A 19,276-nucleotide genomic window follows, 5' to 3' on the forward strand; every position below is an offset into this window, starting at 1 on the left:
TTTAAAATGGTTATTAGGACGATGCGGTAGTTAGGCAACAAACTAAAAATTTACATGATCATGGTCCCTATGTATATCCTGTTCAAAGTACTCGGAGATCTCTTATATTCATTTGTTTATGTCAACTCATTCGAATGGAAATTATTTATTCTTTAACATGTGTCTTTATTGCTGTGAAACAGCCTTCTTTTTTCATTTTGTTGTGCGGCATCACATAATTATTTGCTCCTGTATCTTAGTCCATCGACAGGTAACCTGAAGACTAGCCAATTCGAACACCCCATATAGAAAAACACTTCGTAATTTCCGTTTTTAGAAAAACCATACAATTTTTCATTTCCAGTAAATGAACGATCCTGGTTCCTCACTTGTTAAGGTATGATTTGGCCACCAAATTGCCGGTTATGGGTACTTTACAGCAGTGAGGCTTTACACAGGTTGCATGTTCACCCACCCATTACACGGCTATTCACATCGAGGACACAACAGTCACTTAAAATTAACGGTTCCAATGAACAAACCGGGACCGACGATGAAGAACCCATCTTCTTCAATTTTACATGTAAATGGGGTTTTGAAAACTCGTCGGGCGAGAGTGAATTTAAGTCCTCAGATACGCATATCACATATTTATTATGTAAACTCGTACGCTGGTTCACTCAAGGAAATTATTTCTTCTCGTGGGCCTTTGATATTAATTTGAATTGGTAGTGTTTATTTCACATTAGGTTTTTGCCCTTCACCGACGTTTAAACACTGTTTATTCAGAGTGTTACCTCCCGAGTGAAAGTTGGAAATAGATGCGGTACCCGCTGCTATGTACATCAGATTCGAACCAGCCAACTGATCCCGTTAGCTCGGTGATCGAGTGGTAAGACATTTTCACTAGAAAGCAGGAGGCCGTGGCTTCGAATCCCACCCAAGTGATTTTTTCCAACTTTCACTCGGGAGGTAACACCTGAGTAAACAGTGTTTAAACGTCGGTGAAGGGCAAAAACCTATTTTGATTTATATCACCCCGACGCAAATAATAGTCTTATAATAGTGCTTATTTATTTCATTTCAGGGAGAGTGGACAAGATGCCTCTCCACAGCATGGCATCAATGTCACTTCATCTCAGCCAATCAAGCCAAAAGATAAGAACTGTCAACGGTAAACAAGTTTGAAGGAGACAGGTTTGAAGAAGACAGGTCGAAAGTTTACCTGCAGATTTGAATAAAGGTGCAACATAGTGCGTGAGCATGGTATCACTTCATAATTTTAACGTCGCAGTTACTGGTTAAAGGCTATAGTAAAAAAAAAATCAACCTTCATTACACATGATACATTAAATATTTCGGGGAAGAAGACTTATACATGTGTAAGTAAAACTGTATGTACAATTATTTAGAACGATCAGTTGTAACACGAATTAAGGTATTGTAATTTTTGTTTGTTTGAATAGAACATATAAGTAAAACAAGTTGTTAAAATTGCAGTTGAGCGAATTGCTTCCAAGAAATTTGATTATTTTCCTTGCCCCCTGGAGCTTCACTGTGATAAATGGTAAACTAATCCAAACACAATGTTACTACATTGTGTATGGATCAGTTTACCATTTATCACAGTGAAGCGCCAGGGGGCAGATTTCATAGAACTGCTTAAAGCACAAAAAAAACTTGGATAACCATATCCCTGCTGAATCCAAACAGTATCCAACATATCATATACTAAATGGAGCATGTTGGATGTTAGCAGTTAACCTGTAGTGTAACATTCCTGGTGCAAAATGTTGGATTCAGAAGACAATTGAAAAAAAACGGCACAGTGGATTTAGCACTACTAGGGGTTAGGGTAAATATAATCAGGTTACCCGCCAAAACTCCATGCGATTATGATGCTAAAAACAACAGCTAAAATAAATACATGGTCAGTATTAGCAGGTTTTTGCAGGTTTTTTTTGGTGCTTTTTAGCGTTTGCTTTTGCGTTGTCCTGTTGTTTTGCATTAGAAATTATTATGTAGTTTCATTCTGTACATCATAATTCTGAAGATTAGGAAACTATTTTGCCCCTATTTGGCTTTTCAGTAGTTTGTAACATTTTTAGTCAATTTATTATGTTTTATTGCTATCAATATCATTTTTTAAGTAACTGATTTTAAGTAAACTAATCGACACTTTTTTTTAACTTCCTCCAACTTCAGACATTCCTCTACCACTGCAGGTATCCACAATTTTGGTGTGTTAGTACACTTCAACATTGCATGTACCACTTTCTGTGACTTTTTAAATTCAATTGTGATATTTAATTTTTGTTTGTTGCTGTTAATTAAGAACCAATTAGAAACTTAGATCGGATTATACGGTTGTCCCTTCTCAAGATATTTGTACTTCGGAGAGGTGTTTAGAGAACTAATGAAATAAAAAGGCATTTGATAATTTGTTTTGCTATAGTGATACGGTAATATGAATCTTAACTGATGGTTTGTTTAAATAAATCGTCTCCAAAACAACTGTTTAAAGATGATCCCAATGTATTGGTCACTGTGAATTTGAAATAAATAGTGAAAAAAAAAAAAAAAAAAAGTCTACAAAAGCCTGCGGACGTGCGAGAAACTATCATCGTGGGTTCCCCACGTCCGCATATTGTTTCTCTCACGTCCGCATTTTTTTAAAAAAAAGAGTTCATTAAAAAAAATTATAATCTGCGGACGTGAGAGAAACACTATGCGTACGTTAGAGAACCCACAATGATAGTTTCTCGCACGTCCGCAGGATTCTGCGGACGTGCGAGAAACTTGCGAGGAGGATTTTCGACAAAAATTTCAGTCCAAACTTTGACTCCCGAAACTGGTTAAGTACAAATAATACAAAAATACGCCTTACATCACGAATTCTTCAAGTTACCCTTGAAAAAGAAAAAAAATCATTTTTTTTTTCTAAAGAGTTCATTAAAAAAAAAAAATCTGCGGACGTGAGAGAAACACTATGCGGACGTTAGGGAACCCACAATGATAGTTTCTCTAACGTCCGCATAGGGTTCTCTCACGTCCGCAGATTTTTTTTTTTTTTTAATGAACCCTTTAAAAAAAAAATGATTTTTTTTTTTTTTTTTTTTTTGGGGGGGAGGATTTTCAACAAAAATTTCAGTCCAAACTTTGACTCCCGAAACTGGTCAAGTACAAAGAATACAAAAATACGCCTTACATCACGCATTCTTCAAGTTACCCTCAGGTTGGAGACTCGCACGAAGAGCCCATTTCCTTTTAGGGTTAATCTCATATCCACTGCCCCATAGTAATACTCGCACAGTTCATTGGTCTTGCCTCTGTGGTTAAAGAAAGCCTCAAACGACCGTCGAGCTCCACTGACACTTTTTCTGGCCTGTTCATTGTTCAAAAAATCACAGCAATCGGGCTGATGCACCTGCAAATTCTCTTGAGTTTCCTCTCGCTGTGGTCACTTGATCCAGTGAACCCACCTGTGTTGGTAGAGGGCATTTGTTGGCATTTGCCCGAATGTTCGTTGATAGTGATAATGTACAATCAACCAATTACTAAGCATAGAATCAACAGACACGACTGACGATTGTTACTGAGTATCCACACAATTGAAACGTAACATACACTAGGCATGCAAGTTGACTATCATGCCAATAAGAATTTGAAATGCCCACGCAAATGAGTCCAACGCAATCCCAAAATCAGTAACCGAAATTATACCACAGAATTGTTGCACACGTCACAATATGCCATAGACAAAGGTCGTACTTACTCTAGGAATTTCTCTCAGTTGCCAGTCCCAGCTTGCATGCACACACCATACACCATACCTCACATGTGCTAAAGCATATATGCAGTGTTAAATCATATATGCAATAGATCCGCTGCGTGCCCATGTGTTGGATCGGCGATGTCCAAATCATGTAGCAGTGATTGAGCTTACAGTACAACTGCACCAGTGCTTGAATATTCTCACCGATCTAACTGCACAGGTAGACATCAATTTGTAAACCAGCTGGACCACCCAACACCTCTACTGGTTCTTGCCCTGTCGGCTTTGTTGTTTGAACTGGCATGAACTTGTTGCCCTCCCACTGCTCTTTTCTATCCGTCTGCTACCCAGGAGACTCCTCAGGAACCAGTCTACCCTGGTGTTCTTAATCGCAGAATATGCAGCCTCGTATTGTGGCAGGACGTTGCACGAAAATAACCGCTACGGTAACTCAACGACGCCCTACCAGTTATCTCCGATATCATGGCGCCCACAACACCAAACAGCGCTAGCATGCTCATCAGAGGTGATCATCTGAACCTTGAGCTTTTACTTAAGGTCATCACGCCTTGAAGCTGGTTCTTTGCCCTGTCGGCTTTGTTGTTGGAACTGGCATGAACTCGTTGCCCTCCCACTGCTCTTTTCTATCCGTGTGCTACCCAGGATACTGGTTTCAGGAACCAGTCTACCCTGGTGTTCTTAATCGCAGAATATGCAGCCTCGTATTGTGGCAGGACGTTGCACGAAAGTAACCGCCCTCAACGACGCCCTACCAGTTATCTCCGATATCATGGCGCCCACAACACCAAACAGCGCTGGCATGCTCATCAGAGGTGATCATCTGAACCTTGAGCTTTTACTTAAGGTCATCACGTCTTGAAGCTGGTTCTTTGCCCTGTCGGCTTTGTTGTTGGAACTGGCATGAACTCGTTGCCCTCCCACTGCTCTTTTCTCTCCGTCTGCTACCCAGGAGACTGGTTTCAGGAACCAGTCTACCCTGGTGTTCTTAATCGCAGAATATGCAGCCTCGTATTGTGGCAGGACGTTGCACGAAAGTAACCGCTACGGTAACTCAACGACGCCCTACCAGTTATCTCCGATATCATGGCGCCCACAACACCAAACAGCGCTGGCATGCTCATCAGAGGTGATCATCTGAACCTTGAGCTTTTACTTAAGGTCATCACGTCTTGAAGCTGGTTCTTTGCCCTGTCGGCTTTGTTGTTGGAACTGGCATGAACTCGTTGCCCTCCCACTGCTCTTTTCTCTCCGTCTGCTACCCAGGAGACTGGTTTCAGGAACCAGTCTACCCTGGTGTTCTTAATCGCAGAATATGCAGCCTCGTATTGTGGCAGGACGTTGCACGAAAGTAACCGCTACGGTAACTCAACGACGCCCTACCAGTTATCTCCGATATCATGGCGCCCACAACACCAAAGAGCGCTGGCATGCTCATCAGAGGTGATCATCTGAACCTTGAGCTTTTACTTAAGGTCATCACGCCTTGTAGCTAGTACCCCATATCCCTAACAACTACCCTCCGCAGCGAATTAACCATTTGCACTTCGCAGCCCCGGCTTGAGCAAATCACGAACGCCTCCACTCTCCTGGGTAGCAGACGGATAGAAAAGAGCATTGGGAGGGCAACGAGTTCATGCCAGTTCCAACAACAAAGCCGACAGGGCAAGAACCTTGAGTGGTTTAACCAATTCCACATATGGCTTAACCTATTCCATATATGGTTGAGCTTAATCTGAGGTGTGCCCTCGAGGTTGTTGCAAAAAAAACCCTCTTTCCTTCATCCACATGGACGACGACAGCATCTGCAATATGAATCTTCTCTTCGATGAGCTAATTGCATACCATAACTCAAGCCACTCAAAGTGCGACTTAAAACCTTATTGGCCAATATAAATTGTGGATTAGTTATATCCACTGCACAATGCAGCAACACCCAAAAGAGTGCCAATGTAGCAATGTGCTGTAACGCAACGGCCGGGCGAGGTGGAGTAGAGGGCACTATTTACGACTTTCTACCGTCACCTTGCTAGATGTAATAATGCGTAGTCACAATACGTTCTGGTCGTCCCTAGAAAACTGAACCAACCAGTATCGGCAACCCTTTTTTATTCTAATTTATGCACAACTAAAATATACTAATTACTATGACAAATTACATTTTCACAACAATCAAGTCTAACGTAACACGTTGCCAAAATTATCAAGGTCTAAATGGAAACAGCTGCAATTCATCGATAGGTACAAGTTTGTCAAAATAAGCACTAAAATGTCATTTCCAATCTAGTTCTATGTTTTAGAAAACATACAATACACTTGCAATCGATATACCGCCACAGACTGTGCCGTGCCTGTACAACATGGATACTGGAAGTCTCGGTTTTCCGCTTTAAAAAATGTATCTTGTGTTTAAATGAGGCGACAGTGTTTTGCTCTGTAAAACACGACATCGGATTCTCTTGTTTGAAAGGAGACACCGACAGTGATCCTGCTAACCTTGTGGAGACATCCATAAAGAAGGGTTGACTCTTTACCTTCTCAAAGGCCGCCAAGTCAACATTGCACCAAGTTCTCAGGTTTGGGAGCTAACGGACTTTTAAGAATAATTGATTGGGATCATTGGGTACATGCATGCTCTGCTTTTTTGTTAAGTTTTCATACTTTATGCGAAAGCGAAATTCGCTCAAGTTGAAATATGTTCAACTTTTACGAATCGCAGCGCGAATACTTGACACGACTGCACAAATTCGCGTTCGCCTCCGCGCAGAGTATGAACCGGGCTTAATTCAGATCATTTGGAAGGTGAGGCAATTTTACATATAAATCAACTTACACGGATGATTTAGTTTCAAACAACGTATCAGGTGGAACATTTGCAGACGCCATTGATTTAGCAGGGAATGATGTGGACGAGGATTTTATCGTTTATCGGCATTGCATTAAAATAATAATTCACACAAACTTCACTAGGACTGCCAGTAAGGGAAAACAAATAAAAAAGAAATTTTGCAAATGTATGCGGACGGAATAGAAACCAAACATGGTTTCTCATACGTCCGAAAAAAAATGCGGACGTGATAGAAACCTAAAAATAAAAAAAAACACATAGTTTTGGGTTAAAAAAATAACCCAAATCAAGATTTGGATTGAATTTTTATAAATTCGTGTTCTTCCAGAGAAATTCTACGAAACATTTTACCAATAAAGCTCATAATGAACAAAAGTCAATTTTTCGACATTACAATTGTCTTTTATTAAACACCAACTAAAACGTGCAGCAACTTCAAAACTCTAAATTGCGAAAATTTAAAGTGGTTTACACGTTGCATTGCATTTAAAAAAATAATTCACACTAACCTCACTAGGACTGCCATTAAGGGAAAACAAATTAAAAGGAAATTTTGCAAATGTATGCGGACGTAATAGAAACCTAAACATGGTTCTCTCACGTCCGAAAAAAATATGCGGACGTGAAAGAAACCAATATATATAATTTTACAAAACGCATAGTTTTGGGTTAAAAAATAAACTAAAATCAAGATTTGGATTGAATTGTTTTTTTATTCATGTTCTTCCACAGAAATTCCAGGAAATCATTTCATCAATAAAGCTCATAATGAACAAAAGTCAATTTTTCGACATTACAATTGTGAATATTAAACCCCAACTAAACCGTGCAGCAACTTCAAAACTCTAAATTTCAAGAATTTAAAGTGATTTACACGTTGCTGTGCATTAAAAAAAAATAATTCACACTAACCTCACTAGGACTACCATTATGGGAAAACAAATTAAAAGGAAATTTTGCAAATGTATGCGGACGTAATAGAAACCAAAACATGGTTTCTCTCACGTCCGAAAAAAATATGCGGACGTGATAGAAACCAAAAAAAAATAAACAAAACCACATAGTTTTGGGTTAAAAAATAAACTAAATCAAGATTTGGATTGAATTGTTTTAAATACGTGTTCTTCCACAGAAATTCTAGGAAATCACTTCAAAACTCTAAATTGCAAGAATTTAAAGTGGTTTACACGTTGCTTTGTATTAAAAAAAATATATTTCACACTAACCTCACTAGGACTGCCATTAAGGGAAAACAAATTAAAAGGAAATTTTGCAAATGTATGCGGACGTAATAGAAACCAAACATGGTTTCTATTACGTCCGAAAATATGCGGACGTGATAGAAACCAAAACAATTAAAACAAAAAACCACATAGTTTTGGGTAAAAAAAATAACCCAAATCAAGATTTGGATTGAATTTTTTGAAATTCGTGTTCTTCCAGAGAAATTCTACGAAACATTTTATCAATAAAGCTCATAATGAACAAAAGTCAATTTTTCGACATTACAATTGTCTTTTATTAAACACCAACTAAAACGTGCAGCAACTTCAAAACTTTTAAAGTGGTTTACACGTTGCTTTGTATTAATGACCTTTGACCACACCATGGAAACTCAATAACACCAAACAACAGTCCTATGGAGTTTAAAAACTCATCTTACAGATACATCACTCATAACTGAAATTTAGCATTTCGGAGACTTAATTTTAGTGGTAATTTTGTACAGGTGCCATACAACCATGCCATTGAATGCTTGCAAAACACAATATAGGGCGTATCAAAAAAAAGTATACACTTAGAGAAATATATCTAAAAAGGATGTTTTATAATTTTTCAAAAATTTGTCACTAAAGTTTGATGCACCAAGGTCTTACGCTTCAATTGCCACCATGTCAATCTTCAGCTGTTCCGCATGAGTGTACACTAGTGTACACATGAGTGTTACAACAGCATGACCTTACAAGTCAATGATTAGGCCTAATGGTACTCGTCATGAGGGAATGCAACGTTTGCACTTCATGCATGCACGATTCAGTCTTCGCCGTGGCCACCATTTCTTTGCGTAAGACCTTGGTCCATCAATATTTCGTGACAGATTTTTGAAAAATTATAAAACATCCTTTTTTTTTTTTATACATTTCTCTAAGTGTATACTTTTTTTGATACACCCTGTATATCTTGGGAGTAATTACAAAACATATCCAACGCAAAGCCCGCTGTAAGAACAAAAAAAGTCGCTCCTTTGAGTGGTGCTCGAAATGATACATCGTTTCAAGTTGCAATCCCAAAATCTCGTTCTTATTTATACAATCGCTACCTTTGAAATTTACAATTTGTACGTCAACAATTTCAAATGATTATAAGACATTCGCATGCCTGTTGCTTTACCAACTAGTCCATTTTAAGCTTCACGAGGACTTGTGGATGTGGTCAAACTTCAAATTATTTGCAATCAACACTCGTCTGTTCGTACGTATAAATCCTGATTATAAAAGAGCAAATAATTCTTCACGTTAACTTTCTAGGTTTTGATTGACCTCATTCCTCCCGGTTACTTCTTCTTAAATCAGCCAAGTTAGGAAATTATTAAGGTTATGCTTACCTAGTGACTTTATCTGAAATGTGTGTCCTTCGTTCTTAACACTTAATTGAAAAGAAAACAAAAACAATTTCCACCGTATTTCCTAAAATACAAAACCAGTTACATCCTTTGCTCAAAAGCTTGCAATGTTTACAGCAAAAATGGAGGGACCAAGATCTTAGTTTTATTTTCAAAACTCAAAAAAGGTATTCTCAAATGTTACACTATTGGACCGATAAGTGTGGAAATCTCCAAATACCAAAAAATCAAACCATATACTATACCTAGTTCCTCACGTAACCGGATTTTCCACCATATTTTACAACCCTATCCATTTTTTTTTTAACGAGATCTATCCCACACACGCGCATAATGTTGTCATGCATGAACTAATACAAAAAAAATATATTTTTTTTTAATGATTATACATGTACATTGAAGTTTGAATCCCTAATGATTCTGAATCAAAATACGATTGACACAAAATTAAAATTGACACGAATGAAATTAATACAAAACAGGCACAGATGTAACGGGGGGGGGGGCCTGGGGTGGAGGGTTGTGACAACATTTTTTTTGGGGGGGGGGGGAGAAGCGGGTTCGGGAAAGCAAAAACGTGTGTCTGTCGGCAAAATGTGCCATAATTCAAAGCTAAGTTCCAAAAAAATTGATTGTCAACACCCCTTACTTCCCCTGGCGACGTGTCCTTTGCAAAACAGGCCTGTTCACCAAACCTGAAACTCAAAATCATCATTGCGGTTGAAGATGATGAAAAACATCAAAATTGTCACAAAACACCACGTATTTCCGGCCAAGACAAGAAGAGCAGGTCCAAGTTCAATCTGTAAATATATAAAAAAAAAATGTTCTTGACGTAAATGGTTGGAAACAAAAGGGCCAAGTTACAATGAGGGTCATTTTAAAGTCAAAAGCATTAGGAAAAGGAGCAGACATAGCAAATTGATATTCTTGTAAGAGTAAGAGGAATTACAGCACAAACAGTAGTTCTGCCAATTGTTACATTTACTTTGTCATTACGGCAGGACTGAAATGAGGCAATTGCCTCACTTCTTGCCTCGTATTGTATGTACTCTTTAGGGCCATGATATTATTTAACAATAACTTTCCTACAATTTAATAAAAGAATGCCAGCAAACATATGTATGCTGGCATTCTTTTATCAAATTGTAGGAAAGTTATTTTGGTGCAACTCCTGACCTTAACAGACTTTCAATCAGAGTAGAACCCACGAGTAAAACCTACTGTGAATTCGTGCATATTGAATTTAACGTCATGGCGACGTCATCATAGATTATGTAACGTCATCTTAAAGATGTTTTTACAACGGCTCATATCAAGAGAGCTGCAAACAGTCCGCGATATGTTTATTAGATAAAGTGCCACTCTAATTATTTGATTCCAACTGAGGATATGTCCTCCATGAAAGACCTTGTGTGATCTCAGTGTACCCTCATTATGAAGAGAACGAAGCGAAAGCAATTTTCCCTTGACTGTAAATGTGTAAGTTGACATGATATAAGTGGTTTCCACTGGCACTGCAGAGTACGTGTTCTTCATATATTCCTTGTAAAAGTTCGCATGACAGCTCGGAACGGGTACCGTGTAAAATTTTGCAATGTAATTTAAATGTTTTAGGCCGTGTTGTAACGCCTATTGCACGACATTCAAAGTCACCACGCTGGCCGACGCAACGCACTAAGAAGGAACTTACATATAAAGTAACCGAGCAAAGTAAGCAATAGATACAGAGCAGCATGCAGTGTAATTTAAGCGTAGCGCTCAGAGGAGGTTAGAAGCTATTCCGCCCACACTTTCTGCTTAGAATTTTTAATTCGGACGCTAGTAAATAAAAAATATTACCAAAACCCGTTGTTTTCCTGCCATACCCCTCCCCCCCAAAAAATATATAATTTTCAGCCACACACTTAGCTATGTCTAGCTATGAATGTTTTTGGTATGGAAATTGCTATGATGTATTATTTTCGTATGAAAAGCAGCGTGCAGTACACACAAAAGCACAAAATGAATTTTTTTTTTTCATGGCTGTTGGTCAAAGCCATCATTCTGCGTAATAATCTTTCTCGGTAATAGGTCCAATATGCAAATTTTTTAGTTCGTTAAAATGTTGTTGGGATTTGCCAAAACTATACAAATTTTAACTGTATTGTTATACCCAATCACAAAACTAATGTTTCCATTTCCCACAATGCAATGTGTGGCGGCCATCTTAGATTTTTCAAAATGGCCGCCTTGAAGACATGTATTTCTCTATATCTAGGATTCTAGACGTCCTAGAATTTTAATTTCAGTGCATATCCAATAGCGGCATTAAAAATGCAACATTATATTACACATATGTTACACAAAATTTAGACGTCAGGAAAACAAATGAACACTTTTCGGGGTAATTTGGGCTTGAGGAATCGATTGAAAGTACTATTTGCATGATTTAAACAAGTTTCACATAGATACATGTAATTCCGAACTCTAATATTGCAGTGAAAAATTTGTAATAGGCCAACATGTCAGTAATTGAGTACACAAAGTTATAGTGTAGAGGACATTTTTCTAATACAATTCTTGTCATCTTGAGCAACGAAACAAAGCTTGAGAAGTTGGTAATCAATGTCATTTCGTTATCTCAAAGTTACATGATGCGACTCTTCAGGCGTCATCCTCCATTTGATATGCCTATCGCTCTTGTCCAAACTAATCTTCTGGCCGTTCAAAGATTGTATCGACAGCTACACTGTCATTCCTTATGTACCGACCATTCCGGCTGCCGTCCGATTTTGCCGTAATAAGGACCCCACAATTATGGAGACTTGCTATTGGGGTTGGATTAATACACTGTAATACGCTGTCAATCATTTCGTGCAGAGTTTAGGGCCAAACTACCAAATCCGGTGGCGAATCATCAAGTACCACATCCATTGACATCTTGGCATAGTTTAGACACAACCCTTAGATCGGTGCAGTCTCATCCATCTTCATTGAATTAACCTGGGAAATAAAAATAAGCTGATGAACAGCCAGCGCTGTAAACTGAGAGCCAAAAAATGGACCTGAATGAGGATCTTAGCAAAGCAACTGCTTTGACGTCACAATGTGGCCTATACTGACATCAAGGCTGTTTTTGACTCCATAGACAGGAGCGCTCTGTGGAAGGCTCTGTCGGCCTCCGGAACACACCCACCCCTTGCTACTTAACTTTATAAAGGATCTCCACAACGGCACTACATCAAGAGTTTGGCTTGGCAATGACGTTTCTGAAGCCTTTTCAACATCGTCAGGTGTTCGTCGGGGATGTATCCTTGCTCCTACACTCTTCTGTCGTGCCATCGACTGGATCATTGATAGAACCACGGTTGGCAAATGTGCTCTTCACTGACCTGGACTATGCAGATGACACAGCTCTCTTCATAGCTACCATGGGTATGCATGTCTCCCCAAGACCAAGATCCAAAACACTGGTTCAGGACCATCCCCGATTCCATCATTGTGGCAGTGGAGCAATTTGCATATCATTCACTCCGATGGATATTCCTCACATATCCATCGTCGAATTGGTTGGGATTCTTCCAACCATGGGCCAGCTGGACCGTGTCCGGAGAAACAAACGCCTCACTCACTGCACCAAAACCCGGATCTACACCACCTGTATCCTACCAATCCTCTTATATGGATCTGAGGCTTCGACGCTGCTCAAGAAGGATGGGAATATACTGATCTGTTGGCGTGGGTGGCTCAACGTCCCATAGCTGGATTTGGAGACTGATGATGATGATGATATGATGTCACATATGATGTGATATGATGTAAAAAGTGTGGATTCGGAACAATGAATCTTTATTCATAAATACCTCAGACAGTTTAGCCATTCCTATTGGTCGAGAGCCCGTCACGTGGCCGGTATTAAACGGATGATAAAGACATGGCTAGCTGGTCTTAAACACTTTTCCAGTGTCACAATAAAATGTGGACTCCTAAAAATCCAGTGCCTCTTATCGTTTCATTGGTTGAACGTTCACAATCCTCACGTAGGCATGCGCAACACTACCAGGGAGTTAGAATTTTATAGTTCTAAATTCAAAACGCAACGCGCCAGGTGCGTTCTGCGCGACATCGCGCAGAACATGATACGCGCGCGTCAAACTCCATAAAAGGGTTGTTTTCATCTTACTCGCCAGCTGAACACTCCATTATTTTGCAGGAGGGATGTTTCAAAAAGCATAAAGTGAATTTGTTGAACAAAATCGGGATGTTTTGAACGAATTATATGATTTTTTTTTACCGAAAAGGTATTTATGAATGGGAATAAATATGTACTCCGTCGGTATTTATCACTCTGTTTAATACCACTTAGAGTCTGGGTGCTGATAATTACCCTCGCCTCCGGCTCGGGTAATTATCAGCACCCAGACTCTAAGTGGTATTAAACAGAGTGATAAAAACCTCCGGAGCACACATTTATTCCCTTAGTAAAGTGTGGATTCGGAATTACGAATCCACACTTTGAGTAATGCGGACAATTGTTCTACATAAGGAGCATAAATACGACTGTCTACATTAAACCTTTCCTTCTGAAAATTACCAATAAATCTTCACTGTCGGATTCTCCCCGCCGTCACTGCAAAGACAACTTTGAGTCAGAAAGAAATCGTCGTCTTAAACTATCCATGTTGACGTAAAGAACCTACACATAAAATTACTTGGTTGTACGGGTGTGGCGATAATAAACAAGCCACAATGCTTGATTACGTAAAACAGTCCTTAAAAAGTCCCTTGTAAGTTACCCTAAATGGCCACGACTCGACACGAGATATGCAAGTCTTTTCATCTCCATTCACTGGACTGTTAATGTTAATGACAACATTCTTTTGACGCAATGGTTTAAGTCGAAGAATTTACTGGAAATAGTAAACTGGCAGATGGCAGAGAAGGATAAGCTGGAACCATTGAGAAACTATAATCTACATCTCCACAGGAATTTGTCCAATCGTATCAAACGAGGTGTCTAAACCATTGTTCTTAGGGTCGTCGAATGCATTTACCACAACTCCCTAGGGGGTGTGCAAAATCCTATTGAAATTTAAGGATTCAGGACTGTCAGGGGTTAACGCCATTTCTACAATGATTATGTATATATTTTATGTACATTATGCAAATTAGCACTCGCTATTATCAACAATAATTGTTACATAGGCATTTTCTCCGCAGGAATTTGTCCAACGAGGTATCTAAACCCATGGTTTTTAAAGCCATTCATACAATGATAATGTAAACACTTTATGCTGTGTTATGCATAATATGCAGATTAACATCCGAATTACAAATCATCCATATTAGAAATATAACTCAAATCTATATCTCCTCACGAATTTGCTCAGTACTATCAAATGAGGTGCCGCGCCAGACCCATATTTGCAGGGTCACCCGATTAAATTGAAGTTACCTACATACTGAAAAAAATAACATTTTTTATGCAAAATACGCAGGTTAGCTGTAATCATTATTTTAAATTCAGTGTTTCCAAAATATCTTGATTTATTGTTAGGAGACACACAAATTATCCTACAACAATTTAATTCCGCTTCCAATATTTAACTCTTCCTTTCATCAGATTGACTTCAAACTTGGCACAATTATATATATTCAAATAAGTACATGCTCAGATGATTAGTTTAATTTCAAGGCTAAACATTTGCATTGAATTTAATTTGGTTTATCGATGAAGCGAATTCGTTAAGGCAACAGGGAACGTCACGTATTAAAAGTTCAATACTGAATTCAAAACTAAGCCATGACAATAAAATGAACTTTGAATTTTGTGAGTATATTAAAAAATAAATTTTCTAAATTCTTCACATAATTTACATGTACATTTATATAAACTCAAAAGCATAAAGTCGTACAAAATCATAATGCCCTATGTTCTGTTTCAAAAGACCTTCCACTATTACATAGCAAAAAAAACATTTAGAAAAAAATTCGGGTCACAATGAGGTCCATTTGGTTAGCACTGGGTTAAATTATTGGGGGAGGTAGGGTGGGGGACATCACCCGGATCGCCACCCATGGCAAAATGCATTTCTTATTTCATTCATTACATCACACATTTTTTAACAGCCAAGGCATGTTGTTAATACGGGTTAATGTTGGACGTGGAAATGTTTTTAAAAAACTTGGAAAAGTTGAGAAAGGGGGATTTAAAGGCAAGGATTATTTTGCAAACTGCTTTCAGCAAAAACATTCAAATATGTATTGTGAAAATCAATAAATCCGCTTTGTATAAATTGTTTGGTTTTTTGGTATTGCAAAACTAGCTGACAATGCTGATCTATTCTGATCCAACCTTTTTAATTGATTTATTCAACTTCATTATTTGCAGTGTTCTAGCAAGGCATACAAGGAGGTATCGGGCCAATACGTTTTGAAAAAAAATCGTACGCGCCTTGCGATTTTCTCAATGCAGCGTGGTCAGTATCTCTGGCCCAGACATGCTCTGGCCCCGCTGCACCGTGTTCCAGCGTGACGTAGGACCAAACCAATAGAGGTGAAGGGTGTGCTTTCCTCGGCAAAATTCACCAGCATTTTCAGTTTTTTTTCACCGTATCAGAATTAAAAAAAAAACCTTTTTATGGAGTCTGAAACCTTTTCCATGTTCACAATAAGTTCGAACTTTTCGCAATATATTTTTTTCCTTAAGAATGAATACGAAAAACGATGTTATCTCCCAAAAGAGGGTTAAACGCCCCTATACAAAATTAATGGATCCGTCTACAATATGAATATTTATGGTGAATCGAAAATTTATTATTTTTTACGGTAGCTACTTGTCAGCTTGTTGCTCAAAATAATTATGATTTCATAAGTTTGGCACAGTAAAAGGACCTGTTTGTTCTTCAAACAAAACTATTCAGCAATTAACTGCCACGAGACAAGTTTTTAGTGCTCATCAGGGCATGCTCGGACGGGACGACCTCGTCGGGAAAACCCGTCCGCACGTGTGGTAAAATTTTATGGCGATCGTGTAGCGCAGAGCCCCCTGTTTTGTTTTGATCAAATTAGAGTCAAACATGTTTTTTATTGCTCAAAAAATCACCTTTATAATCAAAAGCAGACTTCTCAATTCTAATGACAACCGTTTTGGAATTTTTAACAGTTTCTTGAGTTAGAAATCACGATTTTCCTGCGCAGTTTGTACCTTGCGATTCAGTGCGCCGTGCGTGCTCAAGGTACATGCGCGGTGATCGCCATTTTTATTTTCGGGTTGGGTTGCGTGATGTTTCGCCGCGCTGTCATCGTCATTTTACCCCCAAATTTCCCCTAAAAAAAATCAACACCCTACCCTCTATCTATGACATACCTGCTTATTGAGAACCAACTAGTTTGGTCTGTCTAATATTTTTAAAGTGGAATTTGTTTCCTTAAGTTATGAGTCGGCCCTACACTACAAGATCGCCAAATTTATCATAGTTGCCGGGCCGGATAGGGCTGCGATAGGTAACACGGTAGCAATTTACGATGTTATTGTTCATTTCTCAACGTCAATCAAGTCAAATAAATAACGGACTTTTGTTTAGAATCACTTTGTTTTCAGAATCACTGGCTGGAAATCTTGCTAGCTGCCACGTTCACGACGGTTGCGAGTAAACAGAAACGATCGGGCGTCATCATGAACTTTCCAAACAGACTTGTTCCATTTTTAAGATTTTTGCTCGTGTTTTTGCTGTGAACCACTGCACAGACTCGCCGTAAGCTGTTTTTATGTTTGTCCATGCTGTGGTTTTATAAAAATCATGTAATTTGCTCAAATACTTTAGAAAATATCACAAGACATGAACATTTGCCTATATAAATGCACAAACTGACCACCAAATGCGTCTCAACAATGGCGGATTTGACCTTGTGACAAAAAAATACAGCGCTGCCGAAAACAGGGGGGGGGGGGGGGAATTGTCTATGCTACAACAGAAAAAAATATTAAGATTTATAATCATAAGATTTTGCAAATAAATGCTATAATCCCAGAGAATCCAGGTATCATGCTTATTGAAACTTAACTCAATCCTATTATTCAACATAGAATGTATGGGGGTGAGTAGTCCCATTTCAAGGTTTGATCATATTATGGACTTATCATTCATTTAGAACTCATACTCAGGTTAGAGGGGGGTGGTCAAGTCCGATGTCAAAATTTGAAGACGCCCATCTGGGAAATTGTTAACACCATCAATACAAGACTTTTGACACCAAAACTAATGCTGTATCTCTTAAATAACCCCCACTCCTTCAAATTCAAATTTAGACCCCAAATTGCCTTTTTCTGGCTATGCGAGTATTCTGCTCTTCATACCCTGACTAGTCATGTTGTAGTAATGATGAATAAAGACTGATTATTTCAAATTGGAGACATTCAGGCACAACAGAATATGGAAAGAACTCAGTAAGATGCTTAGCTTGAGGTGCTGCCTTGAAAGTTTAATCCCTGAAAGAGGCAACAGGAGCATAGCAAGGGCATACATTTACATGTATATTGAGGGGGGGGGGGAATAGCAATGTCTTGAAAAGGGCACTTGCACATCCAGGCTGAAATGTATATACAGACACATTTTTTTCTCAGTACAACTTGGCCTCCGTAAAATCAACTTGAGGGGCGGGGGGGGGAGGGGGAGGGGGGGCTGGTACCATCTATCGATGGGGGTACTGTTCTAACCGAAAATTGTGCGCACTAGTTTTTTTTGGGGGGGGAGAGAGCCCCTCCTTACAATCATATTATTTGTCCCCCCCCTATATTTTCGTCCCCAAATGAAAATTGTAGCCAAATTAAGCTCAGAAAAGCTGATTCAATGACTTTAAACTCGAACAAATAATGTTTAAATTATGATCTTTTGCTCACAAAAAAGTGTTTAAATTGTCAAAAATTGTCTCAGGTAGCACCACAGATCGTCTAGAATTCAAAAAGTTTTGCGGACCCCACACCGTTAGGGCTTCGCGCTTTGCGATCGCATTCCGATCAAGGTATGTCCCCCCACTTTTGAGAAGCGATTGACCCCTTTGGTGAGACATGGGAGGTGGATTTCATAGCAGGTCTTTTGCTTTTTTTTAAATTTATTTTATAGACATTCCTGTATTATTCGTGATTGCATTGATAACTAAGTCGGCTAATTCAATGGATATGCATGAAATTACTATGCTATCTATAAGTTGAATAGACGAACATGGATGGACATTCTTGAATCATACTGCTTTCATTCTTATGATTATTCCAGCTCTTGTTCCATTCATATTACTTATTCAATGTAGAATTGGTATCATTCAACACTACAGCATCCTATTTTATTTATGAAATTGAAATGCGACTTGATACATGTTCACAACAAGGACAACAAATTTGTGATAAATTTCTGTCCCTGTTATGAAAATGTATGAAGACTTGAAGATGTACATCCCTGTAATTAAAAAAATACCTACCGGTAGAGGTTTAATGTAAGATTGGCCAGTGGCAATTCCTCAATGGATTAGCTTTACTTTAAGAACAAATTTGGGATAATTCATGCATTTTATTTACTGCTTCCCAACACTTAAAAATGAAATGTCTGTCCATATCATGAACGTTAAATCTTGAAGATAATCCTCTGTAATTTTTGGAATCCTGAGAAATTTTTCAAACTCGTTGGTGGACAATGTTCTTACTAGGACATGGGATGTAGAAAGAGGAAAATGTATATGTATGGCCCGACTGTCGGTGATATTTAGTTATATTAGTGCATTAATAATGCTCTTAATATATTAAATTGTCAGTTATGTGCTCATCTATGAAAGTCTTACTGACTTCAGTGGTGTGTTCAATATAAACAATGTCAAAGCGATTAAAATGGGGAAAAGGGCATTCATTTCGCAATAATACCCACTGTCCACTGTGTGTGCAGTGCAGATATAGTTTTTTGGGTGGGGTGGGTTTTTTTTTCATGCTAGATACCCACTATACAAAATATCCCCCAAATGACCCAATGAATCGCCTCTGAAGTGGGCGCAATCATATTCA

General features: G+C 38.6%; 1 protein-coding gene across 1 annotated transcript in view; it reads right to left on the reverse strand.

Moving 5' to 3' along the window:
• Positions 1–6,996: 6,996 nt before the first annotated feature.
• Positions 6,997–19,276, reverse strand: part of LOC119728255 (leptin receptor overlapping transcript-like 1) — a 28,459-nt gene continuing 16,179 nt past the window's right edge. Inside the window, exon 4 of the mRNA XM_038200409.1 lies at positions 6,997–10,046. Coding sequence (XP_038056337.1) covers positions 9,930–10,046 — 117 coding nt within the window. The 3' untranslated portion in view covers positions 6,997–9,929. The remainder of the gene's footprint in view (positions 10,047–19,276) is intronic.

Source organism: Patiria miniata, unplaced genomic scaffold (genome assembly GCF_015706575.1).
Source record: "Patiria miniata isolate m_02_andy unplaced genomic scaffold, ASM1570657v1 HiC_scaffold_20, whole genome shotgun sequence".
Lineage (NCBI taxonomy): Eukaryota > Metazoa > Echinodermata > Asteroidea > Valvatida > Asterinidae > Patiria > Patiria miniata.